The following is a 22,370-nucleotide window of genomic DNA, read 5'->3' as shown; positions in this document are numbered from 1 at the left end:
TGGCACCTTAGCCACTTGAGCCACAGGCACCAAGCCTCGACTCTTAATATTTGACATTATTTTCAGTTGGTCCTACTTGGCAGTTAGGGAGAAATTTCTCCATCCCACTGTGATGAACGTCAGAGGAAAAGATAATCTCATTTGTGCACTGAGGCTTTAATAAATAGTAAATTGAAAATCCAAAGAAAAACAACATTTTGTTTTTATTTCAAAATATGATGAAAAGAATATTTTCTATCAAATACCCAGTAAGTGGAAAGTTTCACTTCTCATTCCCACGAGCTCCCTATCTCCTGCCCTGGCTCTAAATAGAGGTCTGCACAGCAACGCAGTCACCAACACCTATTACGAGAAATGAGTGTGGAGCCTTAACCACACAGCTTCAAACAGATAGATGTCTGCCAGGTATGGTGGCTCACACCAATAATCCTAATACTCTGGGAGGCTGAGGCAGAGGTATTGCTTGAGCTCAGGAGTTTTAGATCAGCCTGAGCAAGAACGAGACCCCATCTCTTTAAAAAAAAAAAAAAAAAACTTGAGCATTGTGGCAGGCACTTGTATTCCAGCTACTTGGGAGGCTGAGGCAAGAGGATCACTTGAGCCCAAGAGTTTGAGGTTGCTGTGAGCTATGACATCATGGCACTCTACCAAGGGTGACAAAACGAGACTATGTCTAAAAAAAAAAAAAGATGTCTCTCTCTCTCTTCTCTTTGCAGGTGCTGAACTTAACCTACTTTGCATTAACGTGTTTGGAGAAAAGAAACAGGATCATTATTTCTGTTTCTGAAGTACTGTATTTTTGGAGTAAAATGCCAAGTAAAAGGAAGGCTGATTAAGAAAGAAAAAGCAGAAGCCCATTCTTCCTTTCATACAATCTTTTAGGGCGGCACCTGTGGTTCAAAGGAGTAAGGCACCAGCCCCATATGCCAGAGGTGGTGGGTCAAACCCAGCCCCAGCCAAAAACTGCAAAAAAAAAAAAAAATCTTTTCAGCTTCACCAGAAAACCTAAATGAAAGCACCTGGCATCCCCTACTATCAAAATTACACACTTGCAGTGGTGGAAGGTTCAGCAGGCTTTTCTCAATCGTCCTTGAATGACCAGGAGTTGAGGGGAATACTGAATGAACATGAAGAGGACCACTGGATGGCCGCACAACTGTGACTGCCCAGATCCTTAATAAAAATTGTCTTTGGCCAGGTATGTTAATCTCATTTATGGACTAAGGCTTTAGTCAACAAATAGCAATAATAGCTATAATCCTAGCTTCTTGGGAAGTTGAGGTGGAAGGATCACTTCATTTAAGTCCAGGAATCTGAGGCTGCAGTGAGCTATGACTGTACCACTGCACTCCAGCTCAGGTGACAATGTGAGACCCTGCCTCTTTAAAAAAAAAAAATCTGCCTTCCTCATGTCTTTTACCCTGGCACTTTTGAATAGAGGCCAAAAGGTATGGATCAAACTATCATGCTGAAGATGAGTAGCAGAGGAATAAAAAAATGTTTGCTTCAAAGCAGATGATGCTGTGGCAGTCATCTCTTGGATAGTAGGATTCCTGTACAACTTGTCTCAGCACCACAGGTGACAACTGTCTATTCAAAGTAGTCATTGAGGGAGAAGGGAAGAAATTATGAGTTAGAAGGCTTTGCTTCTCATAACTTTCATACTCAAGGGAAGAGTCAAGATAGGATCTGGCAGAGTCAGCAATAGGCTAGGAAACCCTCCAGCAGCACGGGCTGGGTGCACGAGTGAGTGCACCTGCATCACCATGGCCCCAGGACTCCGTGAGCACCAGCACAGGAGGAGACAGTCCTTCCTGTGCAGCACTCATAGGATATCACAGTATTCTGTGAACTTCCAGAAAAAAGAATTTAGTGTGTCTCTGAAAAACCCTGGTAGAGTATGAATGCTCAAACTTTCTCTCAATTGTGTATTTAATTTACCAACAGAAACATGAATCTCTAAGAATTCCATCTTCAAATGAAGCCAAATGTTTTCAACTACTTATTTCCAATCAAACTTCTAGCTAAACAATTGCAGTGTGACTTATAAACTAACCCAGAATTAATGCACATATCTATTAATCAGTTACTCTGCATGACCAACCTATGACCTACCATGCAGCTCTCCCATCTTTGCCTGGCCATGTCAGTCTCATGCATTCTGGTGAGAAGAAATTAATTAATTTACAAGGCAGAAAATTTCTTTTTCAGCACATCTATAAGAGTTAGGAGGTTCTCCATATGTTGAGCCAAAATCTCAGTGATTTTTTTCTTAGTCCTGCCTGTGGAGCTCTATGGAACACCTCATACCCGTCTGAACTGTAACTTACCTTCAGACGTTCAATGGCTTCTTCTCCTCCAGGGGTAGACATGATCCTCTCCTGAATGCTGGTCACAGACGTCAAGCCCACTTGACTATTGAGTGAGCAGGAAGATGGGGATGAAGTGAGGGACCCCATGGATGCTGTGGAAAAATGGCCAGGGCGTTGATTCTCAGAGGCTAGCAAGTACCTATGCTTATTGTTCTGAAAATCTTTCAGATCTGGGAGATAGAAAAAAAGGAAGGCAGAAAAAGTGGGAAAGAGGGAAAGGAGCAGAGGAAGAAAAAAAGACAGGAAGGAACATTGGTGTAAGAAAGGACAGCATTTAAGCACCAAGACAAAGACACGCTATAAAACAAAGACAGGATATAACTGTTTTAGATGGCAGTTCTAAAACACGTCTCTTTAATACTGATCCTAGAGCTTATCATTTCTTCATTGAGAAACTAAAAAATACCAATGCAGATTAACATTATATCTGGTAGGGCATAAGCAGAGCCTCTAAGGGATACTAATTAAGCATTCTCCCTAAACAGCTAACCTACATCCCTTCTATTCTTTCTTTCTTTTTTTTTTTTTTTTTTTTGGAGATAGGGTCTCACTCTGTTGCTGGGCTAGAGTGCAATGCCACCATTATAGGTAACAGCAACCTCAAAGTCCTGGGCTCAGCTTCACCAGTAGCTGGGACTACATGCATTTGTCAGAAAAATTTTCTATTTTCTATAGGGACGGAGGTCTCACCATGCTGCTCAGGCTGGACTTAATTCCTGGCTTCAAGTGATCCTCCCACCTCAGCCTCCCAAAGTGCAAGGTTTACAGGCATGAGCGACTGTGCCCCACTACGTTCCTTCTGTTCTTTCTATTGTTCCAAGTCACCAAGGCTGTCAGGTTTCCACTACTCTTAAATTCTACTAGTTTATAACATTAAGGGAAAAGCAACGATTATTTATTCGTCAAAAATAATCCGTATCAGACAGGTCCAGTGTTCGATGAAATTCAGCCAAAATTTCCCCCCAAAATGTTATAGTTAAAATAAAACTTTCAGCACACTCAGCAGGGTACTTTGTATAACATCTTAATATGCTAAAAGGTTTTTTTATAACACGCCTTAAATAAAAAGGAGAGGTATTTATAGAAATGACAGGAATTTCACTAAAGTCCTGGTTAAGATCTCAGGACCAACTGATGCCTCATGATTGCCTCAATGGGGAAGGACAACTAGGAAATGAATGAGATTCAGGGTCATTTCCATTCATCTATCAGAGCAAGCAAAAAATAAGGCTGATTATTTAAGTAAGGCCCTTACTTTGCCTAACACTATAATCAGGGGTCACTGGTAAGCCTGTTTCTTAGTATGAAATGCCAAGTTTGGGGGACATACTTCCATTTACTGTAACTTTTACTTTTAAACTTAGTACTGGTTAAAAAGCCACAAACAACAAATTAATTTGTTATTGTACTTTCCTTCATTAGTCATTCTTCTTAAGTAGATGCAAGTGGTACTCATGCATTCCAATTTTAAAATCAGCTCACTTTTAAAATTGAGAATATGTATTGCTTAAAATTCATATCAAAACAAGTATAAATCTTCCTTAAAGGAGCTGAGTCAATACAAATAGCTGGAGAAAGTATAATTAGTTCCCTCTGGGTCTATTCATCTCTACTATTTAATGGAAGCCAGTTTCTGAAGCCCTTTAAAGGCCACTGGTTGCTTCAAGACAGTTTGAAAACCACCATCTGCAAATACAGAACATACAGAAATAAGCAAAGAGGCATGTTTTAAGGCGGGACTGGGAACTGGTGCAAAAAATTAGCCACCAGGTAACAGCAGCAGGTGGGAAAGACCAGGATGGATGGAGCTTAAAAGGTCCAATGGACACATGCAAGCCCTAAGAGAATTAAGCTAAGTAGATCAAAATGGAAATTGAGAAGTCAGGGCGGCTTTTCTTCACGGATACAGAATTAAAGCTTAGTCATGCATGGTTTTTCAGGAAATGCCATAGCTGCTCAGAAAAGAGGTATAGGCAACAAGCTTGTAGAAGCACCTTGAGCACAAAAGCAAGAATAAGAAGGCATCTTTTCCATATCAGTATTGCTCAGCTTTGGAAATCTCAGACAGAGCTGTTCCAGTCCAAGAGTCACCTCAGTATTAGCACATTACAGGGCCTTCAAGGCCAAACCTTCTAACAACAGCCAGGGCTATATTTAATTTCTCCTATGTATTTCCTCACTGTCTACTACGCTCCTTACATGCCTGCTTGTAAAAATAAACAGATCTATAAGAATTTAGAAATTAATCTTGAAATCAAGGTTCTTCATTTCATCTAAGTTAACAATTCTCTGATCAATTACCTTAACAGGGTAAGAAATTCTTTTCTCGTTAACATAATGAGACATAGGGAAAGGATAATAAAGTTCACACGGTCTTTTATAAACTGTCCTCATTTCAAACACACATCTTAACACTTAACTTTTAACTTTTTTAAAGTTTAATTTGTAATTTATGAAAAGGAGGAAAGTGTTTATCTAACCATTAAGTAAGCTGAGGCAGAAGATATGAATACAACCCACTTAGTACAGGTGAGTGCCAGCACAACATTTACAGAGCTCCTCGCTCACAGAGAGTTTGGCCAACTCGATCGTCCTTAATTAGGTACACAAAGCCTCAGATTTATAATGCTAATTAAAAGGGATTCCTATATTAAATAAAAAGGGAACAACTCAAGAGGCAGAAAAACGAGTGTTAGTGTAATAATGATTAAAAGCAAGGGCTTGGAATCACACCATCCAACCCAACCAGGTGGAAACTGCGGGATCTCAGGCAAATGAATCACTCCAGGATATTGATAAATGAGCATAACCGAGCTTTTTAAGTCACTAACAATATCTTCAAGGTGCCTCAAACAAGGCATGGCATGTTACAAACACTCAGTACAAGTCATTGTCATTGCTATCACCATCATGTATGACTTGGGATGTAATTTAATCATCACATGGGGGCAAACTGAAGAGCAAAAGCAAGAGATTCCTAAGCCTCTCAACTTCACTCAAGCCAGTAACTGAAATCCAGCGAAGACTGCTTTGCTCAATGAAGAAGGGCAAAAATAGGATCAATTCTGATTCTAAGCTTTGCTCTGTCTGGGATTTCCCTGTTAGGACTGCGAGCATGCAAAGCTCATTCTGAGGCTGATCCAGCAGCGGCAGATTAGCAAGTCAGAGTACTGGAAAGAAACAATACGTGAAATACACACATTTGCCTCCACTTCCAGAGTAATCATCGATCAACGGATCAACTGAAGGCAAGCAGAGGGAAAATACAAGAAGGGTCAAAGTTTAGGTTTAGCAGTGACACAGAGAGGGAACAGAGCAGTATTTGGCATCTGGAAGATGAAAAAGTTAACACCTAGACTATATCATCATTTTTATAAACTGTATTCACGTAAACTGAGGCATTTATCAGTAAGAATTAGAAAAGGCCTTGAATATCTTATTGGAATTTCAAGGAATCTAGTATTAATTTTGCAATCAAAAATATACGATTTATTAAACAAGTCATATTCTACCATATTCTATTCTATTTGAAAATCTATTGAATTCACTTAAGAGAACTTCTGATTAAGCTTTTATATAGGCAGATCACTGAGTTTTCAAAAGTATATTTTAAGACAACATTGCAAAACAATCCCCTCTGGAAGTAGAATTCCTGAACTTGATAGAAATTGGACAAATTTTCCCCTTCACATATTCCTAAGGAGGGAAGACAGTCGACCATGTTACAGGAGGCAGGGGTGAATCTTCTCTGAAAGTAGACAGGAGTGGCAGGCTTCCTACACCACCTATTCCTGCCACTCCACTAATTCACAGTGACACATTCAACAACTTCAGATCCTTTTATCATGTGATTAATTTCTCAATAATAAGTTTAACATTACAAATTAACTTCACTCTTGATCTAAAACACAATTCTAATAAAAATACAAGTAGTGACGTGTTCACATTTTAGAAACTAATTTCATGAGTTTAAATGGATAGGCTGGTATACAATACAGAATGGAATCCAGAGATCATTTTCATTGGGTTTTTTAAGGAAAAAAAAATTCCACTATCATCTACCTTCATCAAGTTCCTTAAATCGACATTTATTTTAAACATAAGAACCCTGAAGAAGAAAGTGTTAGATTTTGGGTGGTGCCTGTGGCTCAAAGGAGTAGGGCACCGGCCCCACATGCCAGAGGTGGCGGGTTCAAACCCAGCCCCGGCCAAAAACTGCACAAAAAAAAAAGAAAGAAAGAAAGAAAGTAAGTATTAGATTTTGTGTTAATCCTTAATTCACTTACTATCAATAATGTCTCCCAGCCCCTGTGCACGAAGAAGGTCCTTCAGCCGTGTTACCTCCTCCTTTAATTCTCGAACCAGTTTGGCATTGGGATCCTCATTGATAACAGCATTGCATTTAATTTGCTTTGCACGATCTGCATATCTAGATTCAAAAGGAAAATTCATTCTTGACATTTCTCAGATATTCTACTTCTCATAAATAACCTACTATTATTTCTAAATCAAGCATCCTGTTTACATATTTTATGAGCCTTGATAAATAATACATTTGTATAAAGCTTTATAGTACCTTATAAAGATAAGGAAAAAGGCACAGATGAATTTAAGTGATTTGCCCAAGATCACAATGGAAATAAATACCAGAGAGAGGACTCAAACCCAATTTGTCAGACTATGGCATGTTCCCTCCATTATCAAGGGCCTTGGTTTTTGTTTTGTTTTTTTTTTTTGAGAGACAGTGTCTCACTTTGTTGCCCCCAGGTAAAATGCAGTGGCATCACCATACTTTTGGTCTCAGGCAATCCTCCTGCCTCAGCCTCCTGAGTAGCTGAGGGTACAGGCATGCCCCACTACACCCAGCTGATACATCTATTTATAGTAGAGAGACAGGGTCTACTTTTTGCTCACGCTGGTCTTAAACTCCTAAGCTCAAGCAATCCTCCTGCCTGGGACTCCTAGAGAGAATGCTAGGATTACAGGCATGGGCCACCACACCCAGCCCATATATCAGGTGTCTTTAATGGAAGAAGGATAGAAATTTCCAGATTAAAGGAATAGAACTTATACATATACATTCTGCTAATGAACATTCTGTTGGCAACTTTTTTTTTTTTTGGAGTTTTTGGCCGGGCTGGGTTTGAACCTGCCACCTCCAGTATATGGGGCCAGGGCCCCACTCCTTTGAGCCACCGGCACAGCCCTCTGTTGGCAAGTTTTTAACACTATGTGTACCTATAATTTTATTACTTCGCATGACTTCAGCATTTCTATAACGACAAACACCACAAAAAGGGGATAAGTCTTTTTATAAAAATAAATATTATAGGCTCAGCGCCTGTGGCTCAAGCAGCTAAGGCGCCAGCCACATACACCTAAGGTGGCGGGTTCAAATCCCCAGCCCGGGCCCGCCAAACAATGATGCCTGCAACCAAAAAATGGCCGGGCGCGGGCGCCTGTGGTCCCAGCTACTTAGGAAGCAGAGGCAGGAGACTCGCTTGAGCCCAGGAGTTGGAGGTTGCTCTGAGCTGTGACGCCATGGCACTCTACCCAGGGGGATAGCTTGAGGCTCTGTCTCAAAAAAAAAAAATAAATAAATAAATAAATAAATATTATAAGAACTGTTCACTATTATCTGCAAGTTATCCAAAATTCTAACTTGAGTAATTTTAACATCTTTCCTGCGAAAAAGTTCTGCTTTTCCCAATAAAACTAAAAATCATAAACAAGTACATTCCATTATGAGCCAAATCATTTTTTCCCTAAGTGTTCTCTGTTATGACAGGATGAGATCATTATATATATAAATAACTACCCACATGTATAAGAAAATCCACAGTATAATAAAACGACCTATGATGACAGTGTGGCCTATGTAGCTACTGAGATCATATGAGAGTACCTCAGAGTACTCAAAGTTTCATCATAGTTGATATCTGCTGGGCTCAGAGCAGCAACCATTGCAGTCCGAGAATTGCCACCTAAAAAAGATAAATCAGGAAAATCGCAAATCACACTCATTTTAAAAGAAAATTTTTATTAAATGTGTCAAATCTAATAATACAATTTCAGATCCTAAGATTTAACAAAAGACAAATTGTTTAAATGTCCCCATGGTACTTGGGTTCTATTCTTCTCACTTGGTCTTGAACCCACTCCAGTTGAGATCTCAGGCACTCTATCAAAACTGCCCTTAGCAATTTCAAAGTCCCTGGTGATGGGGATTAAGCCCAAAAGTCCATTCTCTGCCCCTTCTTTCTATTAGTAACATTGGGAATAGCTGGTCACTCTCTCTCTTTCCTAAGAAAGAGCAGTGAATGACCAACAATGACCTGAAGGTCTGAAAATATCAGCAATGAGGAGTAAGGATTGACTGACAATCCTCAGAGGGGAACGGGGTTTAGAAGGAGCATGGGGTTTCAAAAGACTTCTAAAAAGAAGGAGTTTGAAGCAAGTGTGGGAGTCAGAAAGACAACTACTACCAGTTCATGCCCAAAAGTATATGAGATATGAGAAGGATACTCTGGTTTAAAAGTAAGTGAATCTAACCAGCTATAATCAGGAGTAAAAATGAAAACAGACAAGGAGCACTCAAATTAGTAGCATGAGTCTCTAGAGATTATTCTTCTCCAAAACAGACACGGAACAATTAATTACAAAAGATAATTAGTAAACAGTTGTTTGGCTTTTTGTTTTGAGACAGAGTCTTACTCTGTCCCGTGGGTAGAGTGCTGTGGCATCACAGCTCACAGCAATCTCAAATTCTTGGGCTCAAGTGATCCTCTTGCCTCAGCCTCCAAATTAGCTGGGATTACAGGCACCCGCCACAACACCCTGCTAATAATCAGTAAACAGTTTTAAAAAGAGAATTACGAAGTCAATTTTCACCAGTAGTCAACATACCTAGATTTTCTCTAAGGAGCCAAGTAAGTACAGAATCTCTGTAAGGAATAAAATCAGTTTTCTTCTTCTTTTTACTCTGTTAAAGAGAAAGGAATAGACTTAGCATTGTAGGGGGAAAATTCACATGAAAGGCAAATCAGTCTAAAATTCCCAAACAAATCAAATTACATACAACCCCATCAATATTAAAATTTATCATGCACAGTTTCAATTCTTCACAATTACTTTTTAAAAGTAAACAGTAATTTTTACTTTTACATTTTATTTTGAAAACTTTGTAACATACACAACAGTTGAGAGAATGGTATAATAAGCTACCATATACTCCTTATGCAGCTTTAACTAATAATCTTTTAGTTATTTCCCACTTTTCTATACTATTTTTCTCCTGAATCTTTTTGTTTTTTGGTTTTTTGGAGGCAGAGTCTTGCAGTATTGCCCAGGCTATAGTATAGTGGCTCAATCAAAGCTCACAGCAACCTCAAACTCCTGGGCTCAAGTGATCCTCCTGCCTCAGCCTCCCCTCCTCATTTCAGCTGTTTGGATTCACTGCCTCCCAAAGCGCTGACATTCCACATGTGAGCTGCTGCACTGGCCTGTGAAGTGAATCATTTGAATAAGTTGCCGACATCATGTCCATTTACCATTTCATTACTTAATGAATTTATATGGCTAACCAGGCCGGGCACAGTGGCTCACGCCTATAATCCTAGCACTCCGGGAGGCAGAGGAGGGTGGATTGCTTGAGCTCATGAGTTCGAGACAAGCCTGAGCAAAAGCAAGACCCTGTCTCTACTAAAAATAGAAAAAACTGAGGCAAGAGGATCACTTGACCCCAAGAGTTGGAGGTTTCTGTGAGCTATGATGCCACAGCACTCTACCCAGGGCAACACCTTGAGACTCTGTCTCAAAAAAAAATAAAGAAAGAAAGAATTTATATGACTAACCACCAAATAATGAAGAAGACGGCTGCATATCTAGCAACTTTTGCAAACTTATGCTCACTTACTTTCTTTGAAAGGAAATTCTGCCAAAACCATTAGAGCAAAGAGCTAAAAGTAAAAAGATCTAAGAAAGTGAGACTTATAAACATGACTAGGTAATTTTTCTATTAAATCTACTCAGACTATTCTCTTCATGACCCTTCTCATTACCACAGGATAAAGCAAAAAGTACCATGAAAAGGCAGTACAGAAACGGAAAAAAATTATATTCTCTTACAGTAAAAATTAATGCAAATGCTTTGCAGATAAAAGCTACTCAAATCTGCTGGTGGACTACTGTACTGTGATGCCTTAACAAGCTACTAAGGCAAAGCCAAGGCTTTCTCAGAAACATCACCCCTTCAATCTACAGCTTTATAATTCATTCCTAGTGTAACCCAAGGTTAAACTAAGGATAATCTACTATTTACATAAGCATAGGTATTCAGAAAAAGAGTCCTAAGTGGCTGACCTCTGGTTTGAGGAAAAGGAATAGGCAAGCGGTACTTTAATTCCATCTGTTATCACAAAGGTCCACACCATCCCAACACACTCTACCCACAGATGCACATTTCACCAACTAGAAAGTTATTTCCAACAACAGGTTCAATTTTAAACTGCACTGAGTTCTAGAGAGAATTAGCCTTTCCATCAGTCACATGTTAGTGGAACAAACTTTACATTTGTACTTCACTACAAAATCCTCAAGACCTAAGCCCTCGGTTTATACTCCTGTAGTTCCCAAACATACTATTTACCCATGGTTAGTACTGAAAATGTACGATTTAAAATACGTTAATTACAAAGACCACAAACAGTAATGTAAAAACAAGTAGTATCAGTCTGCCAAAAATGTTCTATTTTCATTTCTGTCAATTAGATTAAGATGGAATAGCTAAATTAAGAAGCATAAATAGAATTCAATCCCTTCCATTAGAAAATAACCCCAAATTTTACCCACGTCTTTCCTATTTGCTCTCTTATAGAACTCATCTTATTTGTTCTCACATTCATACATTCTTCGAAAACAAATGTGCTTCAGTAGTTACGTAAAAAGCATTATTTAGATCATTGACTTCTTTAGAAAGAAATACTGTTAAGTGTAGATGGTGATAAGCCTGATTCCTCCCCAGTGGAAATAACAATATATCTAATTTACTAAAAATTATGCTCGTTATATAAAAACTTAGATTCAAAGTACTAAACTGGATCTTACAAAACTGAGGATAAAAAATAGTTTGCGAATTATTGTGACACAAAGCAATGTGGATTATACACAGATACTTTACCAAGAAAGAACAGCCTAATAAACATTCATAAACTGTTAAACTTTCCGTGATTCATAATAGATGTTAATAGATAAGCAAACAGGACAAGTTAGAATGATGAGTACATTTTTGTTTTGTTTTGCTTTGTTCTGAGATAGCGTCACTATCTTGCCATGGGTAGAGTACCGTGACATCACTGCTCACAGCAACTTCAAACTCTTGGGCTTAAGCGATTCTGTTGCCTCAGCCTCCCAAGCAGCTGGGACTACAGGCAACCGCCACAGCGCCCAGCTACAGTATAAGATATTTCAATGTAAATACTACCTCTATCCCCAATTTTACTCCTATGATTCATAACAAATGGTTAGGTGTTCTAAATATTACTCAAGCAAAGGAGTACTAATGAACTTTAGAGTGTTTACGAAGAAAAATAAGGAAGAGAAAAATCTATAGAATCTGGGTAAAAATCTATGATATGTTTTTGAGATGCAGTTAAGAGTTTAACTTGACTCTACAGCCTTTACTTTATGTAGAACCAAAAAGAAAAAAATGTTTTTAATGTTTAAATTATCCATGAACTTTCCCAGTGAAAAACAAGTAAAATAATATAAAGAAGTTTTAGAAAATATACACTAATAATTTCAAGAAGCCAGCTATGTTTTAGAATGGTATCCTTAAAACATTTATTGTCCTTTCAAATGGTTTTAAAATCGTCAAGATCACTAGGAGAAACAGTATGAAGATAATGTGAAAACATCCTCAAATATCTCTTACTCCTTTATTCTTAATTTCTTCATATTCTCTAAATTAACTTTGGTGTGAAGTCTCATGATTCATGGTCACCCTAAACAGCCATTCTAAATTCTAGAACAGGCGTCCTCAAACTACAGCCCGTGGGCCACAGGCAGCCCTCCTAGGACAATTATCTGGCCTGTGGAGTGTTTTTGCCACTGCTGCCTGTCCTGCTGAGCTGCTGACTCGTCCTGGGGCCCACAGTCCAGCCCTCCAACAGTCTGAGGGACAGTGAACTGGCCCCCTGTTTAAAAAGTTTGAGGAACCCTGTTTTAGAGCCAGAAAACAAATGACAGAAAGATTCTGAAGGCTCCATTCCTAGTTAGGCCTCCATACATCCTGCTGAGAATTTAAAACCATAACAGTCGATTCTATAGCTAGTTCATCTCTACCCATCTCCACCATACCTTGCTGGTGCAGTTATCCTACGGATGAAAGCATTTAAAGGAAAAAACAAGAACACAGGATAAGCCTCTAAATAGAAAACAATATTTTGTTTAAATTTTAAGTCACAGATCAGAGATGAGCAAGAGAACATTTCATTCTTTTCAGCAATTTAAATGAGGAATTAAACTAGAGCACATAATTACTCAGCTTCTAATCTAAATAATGAAATCCCTTATATAAAAATTGTTTAAGCTTTTATGTCCCACTGTTAATTAAGGAATAGAAAAAAAAGAACTGCACCCAAACCTCCACAGTTGACTCCTTCCCTAGACTGACCATCTCCTTAAGTTGACCTAATTTTCGTAGACCAGACACACACCACATGTACAGTTCAGTATAGGAGGCCCAGTTTCCTATGTTGACCATCTCTGTATGTTGGCCATTTTGTTACAGTCCCTTCGGTGATCAACTTAACAAAGGTTTTACAGTATTTGAAAAAAATACTGTTGGTCCCAAAATCAACAACATTCACCAAAGTCAAATACTCAAAAGAGTCTTTAGAAAAGACTGTGTCGGAAAACAAGGTTTCTGTGAGAGAGATGCAGTAAGAGAGCGTCAGCGGCATAATCAGCGCCCGGTGCTTACGTAAAATAAGGCTCAAAAAATGAGTCAGATCTCAGTCTTTGCAAGCTTTTACACATCTACTTTTATTCCCCTTAATCTCTTTTATTTTCAGGACAAAGTCAAAATGTGTTATACCCAGTATCTTACCTGAAAAGCTCTAAAGGAAGAAAGGTAAGGTTACACAGAAAAGACCAGTAAAGGACAGCCTCATATACCGTCATAAAATATCATCCAATCAATTTGCTCAGCAGACAAATTCCTCCTTATAATTGAAGTATAAAACTTACCACCTCTGCCAAAGCTGAAATGACTTTGCCCAAAGTTGTAAGAGACTTATTAATATTTGCTCCTTCCTAAAAGGAAATAACAAACATGAATGAATTATGATTCAGTTCTACCACTGCCAAATTATATAGAATATAAAATGCATTTGCCATATTGTTTTTTAAGATAGTTTTATTTTATGTATGTCCCAATTAATTGAGGCAAATAGTATAAGCAAGTACGAATTATATTCCTATTTATACTAAAAAGTAATTTGTTTCTATGAAATAGCCTATTTATTTATGACAAGTTCTACTTTAGACAATCTTTCCTCTCTCCACATGATAACACGTTTGGACCATAAGCCTAACTCACAGCCTAAAGCATCTTCAAGAAATTTGTGTTCCAAAACCTTACAGACGCAGCTTTCTTCCTACAACTCACCAATATGAAAGTTCTGCTCTTGTGAAGTAGTACTTCTACCAAAGTCCATGCTTGTTCTCACCTCTGGGTATTATGTGTACTATTCCCATTGCTGTCTCTGATTTCCATCCTAATAAATTCTGCCTGTTCTTCAAAAATGCAATTCAACCCTGTAACTTTATCATGAAGTCCTCCCTGACTATTCTTGTTATACAACTTATTGTTCCATTGAAGTCAGATTAGGAATTAGCAAATTTTTTCTTTAAAAGGTCAGATAAAAATTATTTTAGGTTTTGTGGGCCATATGATCTCTGTCACAACTCTGCCACTGCAGTGCCAAAGCAGCCAGAGAGGATACATAAAGGAATGGATGGGTGCAGCTATGCCTCAATAAAGCTTTATTTACAAAAACAAATGGTGGGCTGGATTTGGCCCACTTGCCATAGTTTGCTGACTCATCTTACAGAACATTTATTGACTAGGCCACTTATCTGGTAAAATAAATACCTTTAATCGAGTCCCTTTGGCACCAGTTGAATCAGCACGTTCACTTCCCGCTAGATCCACCAAGCTGATTTTACTGACCTGATAAAGAACAATAACATGAGGGCAATTCCAAAATAAGCAAAGCAGTAGCAAAACAGTGACGGGTTCAAACGCAGCTCGGGCCAAAAAAAAAAGAAAATATTTTAAAAGATTAAGGTATGGACCTGTCTCTAAAAAAAATTAAAAATAAGTAATTAGCCAGGTATGTTGGTACACACCTATTTACAAGTCCTAGCTACTGGGGAGCCCAGGAGGCTGAAATGACAGTGAGCTGTGTGCACACCACTGCACTCCAGCTTGAGTAAGAGTATGAGACCCTGTCTCTTTAAAAAAAGAAAGAAAGAAAAAAAGAAACCAAAATGTGGGCTTGGCGCTGGTAGCACAGTGGTAGCACATTGGTTATGGCACCAGCCACATACACCAACCAAGGCTGGCAGGTTTGAACTCAGTGTAGGCCAGCTAAACAACAATGACAAGTGCAATCAAAAAATAGCTGGACATTGTCGCAGGCGGCTATAGTCCTAGGTACTTGGGAGGGTGAGGCAAGAGAATCGCGTAAACCCAAGAGTTTGAGGTTGCTGTGAGCTGTGACCACCATGGCACTCTACCGAGCACGACATAGTGAAACTCTGTGTAAAAAAAAAAAGCAAATGTGGAGACAACCTAAATGCCCACCAACCCAGGAAGCTGTGATATACATACACCTTGGAATACTATTCAGCCATTTAAAAAGATGGAGACTTGGGTGGTGCCTGTGGCTCAGCTGGTAGGGCACCAGCCCCATATATGGAGGGTGGCAGGTTCAAACCCAGCCCCGGCCAAACTGCGACAAAAAAATGGCTGGGCATTGTGGCAGGCGCCTGTAGTCCCAGCTACTTGGGAGACTAAGGCAAGAGAATCACCTAAGCCCAGGAATTGGACGCTGCTATGAGCTATGTAACACCACGGCATTCTACTGAGGGCAATAAAGTGAGACTCTGTCTCCAAAAAAAAAATAAAATGTAAGGGTGGCACCTGTGGCTCAAAAAGGTAGGGCACCGGTCCCATATGCTGCAGGTGGCAGGTTCAAACCCAGCCCCACCCAATAACTGCAAAAAAAAAAAAGAGACAAATGAATAAATATTTTTTTTAAACCTTATGAGCTTGTTGCAGATGGGGAAACTGAGGCATAAAGAGGTCGAGTAATTTGTTCAAGGTAATAGCTCAGAAGTGGCAGAATCAGGATTCAAAGCAAGCAGTCTAATTCCAAAGTCTATAATATTACTAGTGAATAAAATGAGAAATTAATAAGCAAAGTTATTTGAAGCACATGAGAATGATTATGGAGTTATTTTTTAGGAATAAAACATATCTGCCTCATCATCTACCTGAACATTTAATCCCATAGTAACATTATTTATCAGAGCTCAAAGAAAGAAAAATGGAATATACACACCAGAGGCTAATAACTGAAAGGTTCTTTCTTCCTCCCACAAAACTTTTTTTTTGTAGAGATAGAGTTTCACATTATCGCCCTCGGTAGAGTGCTGTAGTATCACAGCTCACAACAACCTTCCAGCTCCTAGGCTTAGGTGAGACTCTTGCCTCAGCCTCCCACAAAACTATTTAATTGTCTTGCAGAGTAGTTTTTGAGATTTGACTGTTTTTTCTTTTTTTTTCTTTGAGACAGAGTCTCACTATGTTGCCCTTGGTAGAGTGCCATGGTGTCACAGCTCACAGCAACCTTCAACTCTTAGGCTTAAGCTATTCTCTTGCCTTAGGATCCCAAATAGATGGGACTACAGGCGCCCACCACAATGCCTGGCTATTTTTTGGTTGTATTGTCATTGTTGTTTGGCAGGCCCAGGCTGGATTCAAAACTGCCAGCTCCCACGTATGTGGCTGGTGCCCTAGCCGCTGAGCTACAGGTTCTGAGCCTTTTTTTTAATTTTTATTTTTTTATTTTTTAAAGGTTTTTACAGACAGGGTCTCACTCTGTCACCCAGGCTGGAGTGCAGTGATATGATCATACCTCACTAAAGCCTTGAACTCCCGCACTCAAGAGATCCTCCTACCTGAGCTTTTCAAGTAGCTGGACCACAGGCACATGCTACCACACCCAGTAAATTTTTCTTACTTAGTAGAGACCAAGTCTTGCTGTGTTCCCCAGACTGGTCTCAAACTCCTGACTTCAGGCAATCATCCTGCCTCAGCCTCTCAAAGTAATGGAATTATAAGCATGGATCACCACACTAGGCCTACTTTTTCCTTAATTCTATTCTTTATTTAAGGACTCATGCTGCAAACTGGTGTAAAGTCAAAGAAAAATGATATCACCTCCATTAAGTAAAAGAGCAACCTTCTTTCCTTCTACAAAATGCAGAGGATAGCAAAAAGGATTTCTCAAAATCGTTATTCTTCACAACTCAATCCCAGAGACTGCAGTTCTCCTACCTTCTCAGTGGAAAGGTTAGTCTCAGCATCATGTTTCTTCTGGGTGAAAACAATGGTAAACACAGCGTGGGAACGGCTACTGGTTTCATTCATGTTGGTCGCTGCCACTGTCCTAAATAAACATAAAGGTGACAACATGAAAATAGAATTCTTAGATGAGAGTTAAAATGGAGAGCAGACTCCACGTCATAAGCATAACAATCACAAGCAATAGTCTGAAACTTATTCACAAATTGCGAGAGTGTCACTCATATAATTGCTCTAGCTCAATACTGCCTTATTTGTGAGCTGGGCTAGGTGGCTCATACCTGTAACCCTAGCACTCTGGGAGGCCAAGGCAGGTGGTTTGCTTGAGCTCAGGAGTTCAAGACCAGACTGAGCAAAAGTGAGACCCCATTTCTACTGAAAATAGAAAAATTAGCTGGGTATCATAGCAGGCGCCTATAGTCCCAGCTACTTGCGAGGCTGAGGCAAGAGGATCTGTTCTGTGGGTGACAGAGTGAGCCTCTTGTTTCAAAAAAACAAACCAACAAACAAAAAAAATCTGTGGGCTCCCCAGGTTACCTTCCAACTCCAAAGGCACCCTATCAGAACTGTTTTTTATATTCCAGCTATTCCTTTAGAAACCACCGATACACGTAATTTCTATTCTTTATTGGCGCTCATTTATTTCAGAATTAATTACTACTACAGCCACTTTCATACATGATGACTAACATTCTACCATGATTTGATCAAAACCTATGAGTAAAACTTAACCAAAGTTCCAACATATTTTAGCAATACACTGTTTTGATGAGAAGAAAGATGTTCAGTGTGCTGAATCCCTCACCCCTCCTGCATAGCCAAAGGAGCACAATTAAAGCAACATCCATCTCTATAAATATGGCCTCAAATCCTAACTGGGAACAATGGCTCTCAAAATGTGCCAAGACCTCAGTCATTCGTCTATTTCCTCCCGTACCTGGCTTTGTTCCCAGCATCCATGAGGTCAGCGATGTCTGTGTACGAAGTGACTGCCAGCTTTGACAGATCCTCTACGTAGGGTCCCAGAAGGGGGTGTTCACGAACACGCAAATTACCTTTGTTTTTTGGATTAAGCAAATCTCTCACTCTCTCACAGTAAATTTCCATGTAGCTCACCTAGGAACAAATTATTAAAGTAGATTACAAGATTCAAAAAAGAAATTACATACAGTAAAAAGATTTCTTATTAAAAGCCCCATCATTAGAAATTAGCAACCTTTACAAAGAGAAATGCTATAGTTCTAGACCCTTTTATTCTACTAACAATATGCACAGATTTCACACTACGTAGGTTACAGCCAGCCTTCTAACCTCAGAGTTTTACGTCTAATGCATAGTGGCTGCTACTTACCTTAGGAAAATAACATATTTTAGTAGCAATCAGTTGTCAGTGTTTTTTAAATGCACACTGTTGTCAGTCATCAGGCTTTTACACTAAGGTTACTCCAAGAGCTTGGAAATAAGACTTCTATCCAAAGTTACAACCAAGGTACAATATCAATATTCCGGAGCAAGGACGCTGACTTTAATTCTTTAAGACTGGCCACTTTGCTACTAACTATGAACAATGTATGCACCAGAAGGGGAGGGGGTTGGTCATCAAGGAAGCTAATAGGTGACAGGAATTTTTTTTAATTTCATAAATTTCCATTCCATCAACAGAACCATTCTATTTTTCTTTTTCTTTCTTTTTTTTTTTTTTGAGACAGAGTCTCACTTTGTCACCCTCAGTAGAGTGCCACAGTGTCATAGCTCACAGCAACTCAAACTGAGTACCTGGGAATACAAGCACCTGCCACAACTCCCAGCTATTTCTAGAGGCAAGGTCTCACTGTGGCTTAGGCTGGTCTTGAACTCCTTAGCTCAAGCAATCCACTCACCTTGGCCTCCCAGAGTGCTGGGATTATAGGTGTAAGCCACTGTGCCCAGCCCAGCAGAACCATTCTTATCATAATAATGAATGCATCAGGCTATCATTTCTTAATCAAAGCAAGTAAACATTTAATTTATCAAATCAACTCCCCTCCTTATAATTCCATGCTCACCAAACAACAGGATTCCAATACAGGGTAGCCCCAAAGTTACCCATAAAGTCACCATACATAGGGAAAATGGGAAACTAGGTAAATGTACCTTATTTACACAACATTCATTATAAAATTTTACAAAGAGGTGGCCAACATGTAGAGAATATTTTAGAAATTTTCTACAAAACTCTATAATGAATATTTTGTACATAAAGGTACATTTAGCTATAATTTCCCATTTTCCCTATGTATGGCCACCTATGGGACACCCTGTAGAGGTCTGTCTATGAAAAGGTTAATATACTAGTCACCAGTCCTGTAAATGTGAGTATTCTGGCCTGGGTAATAGTTACTTTTCATGGGAAAATAACAAACCAACATGTTGGTTTTATAACATCAGCCAAAGGAGCTTTACCCGAGTCTGACTCTGAAGGATGGTTCTACTCCTGACATATCTATAAAACTAGATTTCTAAGCAAACAAGCTCTGAACTGGGGTAAATTCACCACAACCGGCTGTATTATGGGATCTCAGGGGAAGCAGATCCTTCTGTGTCACTGAGCCTTTCAAGCATACAGTGTAACTTCTGCATTGCTCAACTTTAAACTTCTATAAATTTCCAGAGTGTTTGAAATAAAACCTTATCTTTAATTCTGCTATCATTTTTTTTCATTCAGTCTCTGATCTGACTGAATTTTTACAAGATATTTTAAAACCAGTTTAAAAAGTTGAGAACTTTAAAAGATGAAGTAATAGATCTTCAATATTATGAGAGTAAGCTAAGAGGACAACAAATATCTTTTTTGAAGCAAGTTTTCCTAGAAAGTGAAATAGTACTTTCATCACTTTTGTGTACTTAAATTTGCACAAACAATCTTGAATCCCAGGAAGATACTACATCTTGGGGAACACTTGGCCATTTTCAGATAGGTGTGAGACTAATAATCTGGGTAACGGTCACATGCTCCATTCCGTATTCTCTGGTATGTGAATCCACCCGAAGGTACCACCAGCCTTTTACTTCTGTACCAACCATTCCAGACCCCACTTGGCAGAATCAATTCACTAAGCACCATTCTCTTCCAGGCACTTTTCTGGACACTTGGCAAACATCACTAAATAAAACAGACAAAAATCCCTGCCCCACCAAGCTTATGATTCTAGTGAAGGAACCTGAAAATAAGCCAACATAAAAAATAGGTAACTTTCCATGTTAGAATATGAGAAGTTCTTTGGAAAACAGAAAGTAGAACAGGGTGAGGGAGATAAGGAGTGCTAGAGTAGAGAGCATGTGGTATGATTTTAAAAGCTGGGCAAGGTCAGCAAGAGCGAGAGTTGAGCAGATTTGAAGGAGGTGAGGAATTCAGATATCCAGGAGGAGAACATGTCAGGCAGAAGGAAAAGTAAATGTAAGTCTCTGAGGCAAAAATAGTTCTGGTGTGTTCTAGAAATAGCAAAAAAAGCCAGTGTGGTGGAGCAGAATAAAAAGGAAGAGAAGTGAGAGAGGAGTTAGAGAGGTCCAGCCACGTGGAAGGAACAGCAGTGCCCGTGAGGATCTACGCTTTACTCCAAGCCAACCTGTCAACTATGACTCATGTAAAAGAAAATGGCATCTTCTTTGATTAACTATAAGCTCAAAAATTCTATCACCTGCTTCAAAAAGCAATAGTAATGAGACAAACTATTTAGAAAATTCATTTTAACACAAAATATTCTTAGAGCAGCACATTTCTCTTTGGGTATATGGTAGTCCCAAGACAGAAGTTTAAAATTTATAAATCTGTCAATACTTTATAGGTTAAAAAATAAAAGCAACTAAGTGGATCAACTAGGAATTGTGCAAGTCCTACAGAAAATCAAAACACACACTAGGAAAAAAAAGAGACCCTAGAATTTGCTTTCAAAGCAGCTTAATTTTTCAGAACATCAGGCTCATGATTAATAGAATACTTTAATAACTTGAGTTACTATGAATGAAACTGAATATAGGAAAGGGGCGTGTGTGTGTGTGTGTAAAAGAACAACTTCATAAAGCACACACAAAAAAGAGGGAATGTTTATCAAATAAACTAATGTGTACAGAGTAATCCTATAACCCTTTTCCTGAAGCAGCTAGGGTGAACACTGGAAATAGAATAATTTCCCAAGCTTATAAGCAATTAATAAGGGGCGGGTGGGGATTTGACTACATATATATTTAAAACATGTACCTGACAAAAATCATTATTAACTGTATTAAAGGGGACAAGTTCATATATAAATTTAAAAAACACTGGATTCCCAAAATGTAAACAGGTACATGCATAATTTACAACACATTCGACCACACTAATAATCACAGACATTCAAATTTAAGTTAAGAGAAAAATTCCCCCATGGATCCATGAATGGATTAACAAATGAAAATACTAACTTCATTTGGTTGAAGGGCAAGGGCATACTAGGTGCTTATATTCTCCTGGTAGAACTGAAAATTGATTATAACCCTTCTTTCTAAAAAGCCATTTGGCAATTTCAACATATTACTTAACAACTAAGATATACACAAAAAGACAGGTAATAACCAAAAATAAATACACAGACATATAAACAAAGATGTAACACTATTCATCATAACCGAACATAGAAATAGCCTAAAAGTACAAAATTAAGGGAATGGTTAAGTGATCTGTAGCACAGTCATAATTTAAACCCATTTAAAAGTAATGATCAAACCACTGGTAGACAACCTGCTAAAGAAACGAAAAAGTAACATTTGAGGGGCCTCTGGCTTCAACTCACGGCTAGACTCACCTCTACAGAGTAGGACATTTCTTCATTACAGTTGTCATTGATTTTCTCAAACAGCTCTTCACATAACTGGAAAGCAGAGAAGAGGCGTAAAGAGCACCAATGAGAGACAGTTACGTTATCCTGCCTGCAAAGTCAATCAGGCCCTCTCCCTCCCAAGACTCGGACGTCATCAACACCACCAAGGTACCAGCGGTACCTGGAATAAAATACAGTCTTGCGCTGCATAACAAAACCAGTCATTGACAGACCATGAGTACATAATGGTCCCAAAAAACTCCTATTGCCTACTCATGTTTTCATGATCCTGACCCTATGTGGGCCTGGGCTAATGTATGTTGTCTATGTCTTAGTTTTTAACAAAAAAGTTTTAAAAGCAAAATAAAATATGTGAAAATAAAAGGAACAGAAAAACAGAATAAGGATAAAAAGAAAAAAAAAATTTTTTTTTTTTGAGACAGAGCCTCAAGCTGTCGCCCTGGGTAAAGTGCTATGGCATCACAGCTCACAGCAACCTCCAACTCCTGG

At 38.9% G+C, this 22,370-nt stretch overlaps 1 protein-coding gene across 3 annotated transcripts in view; it reads right to left on the bottom strand.

Annotated features, from left to right (window-relative positions):
• The window catches only part of KIF1B (kinesin family member 1B), a 161,503-nt gene that overhangs the window by 98,880 nt on the left and 40,253 nt on the right, over window positions 1-22,370 (bottom strand). For all 3 annotated transcript variants that reach the window (XM_023515228.1, XM_012807292.2, XM_012807291.2), the window contains exons 5-13: window positions 21,846-21,911; window positions 17,963-18,141; window positions 16,999-17,110; window positions 14,527-14,604; window positions 13,620-13,685; window positions 9,279-9,354; window positions 8,278-8,356; window positions 6,659-6,801; window positions 2,331-2,464 (exon numbers count right to left, since the gene is read on the bottom strand). In XM_023515228.1, the coding sequence (XP_023370996.1) occupies window positions 2,331-2,464; window positions 6,659-6,801; window positions 8,278-8,356; window positions 9,279-9,354; window positions 13,620-13,685; window positions 14,527-14,604; window positions 16,999-17,110; window positions 17,963-18,141; window positions 21,846-21,911 (933 nt within the window). The remainder of the gene's footprint in view (window positions 1-2,330; window positions 2,465-6,658; window positions 6,802-8,277; window positions 8,357-9,278; window positions 9,355-13,619; window positions 13,686-14,526; window positions 14,605-16,998; window positions 17,111-17,962; window positions 18,142-21,845; window positions 21,912-22,370) is intronic.

This window comes from Otolemur garnettii, unplaced genomic scaffold, assembly GCF_000181295.1.
Source record: "Otolemur garnettii isolate 467f Iridium unplaced genomic scaffold, OtoGar3 scaffold00067, whole genome shotgun sequence".
Taxonomy (NCBI): Eukaryota; Metazoa; Chordata; class Mammalia; order Primates; family Galagidae; genus Otolemur; species Otolemur garnettii.
The sequence above is the reverse complement of the archived record's forward strand: the minus strand, read 5'-3'. Positions and strand labels throughout refer to the sequence as shown.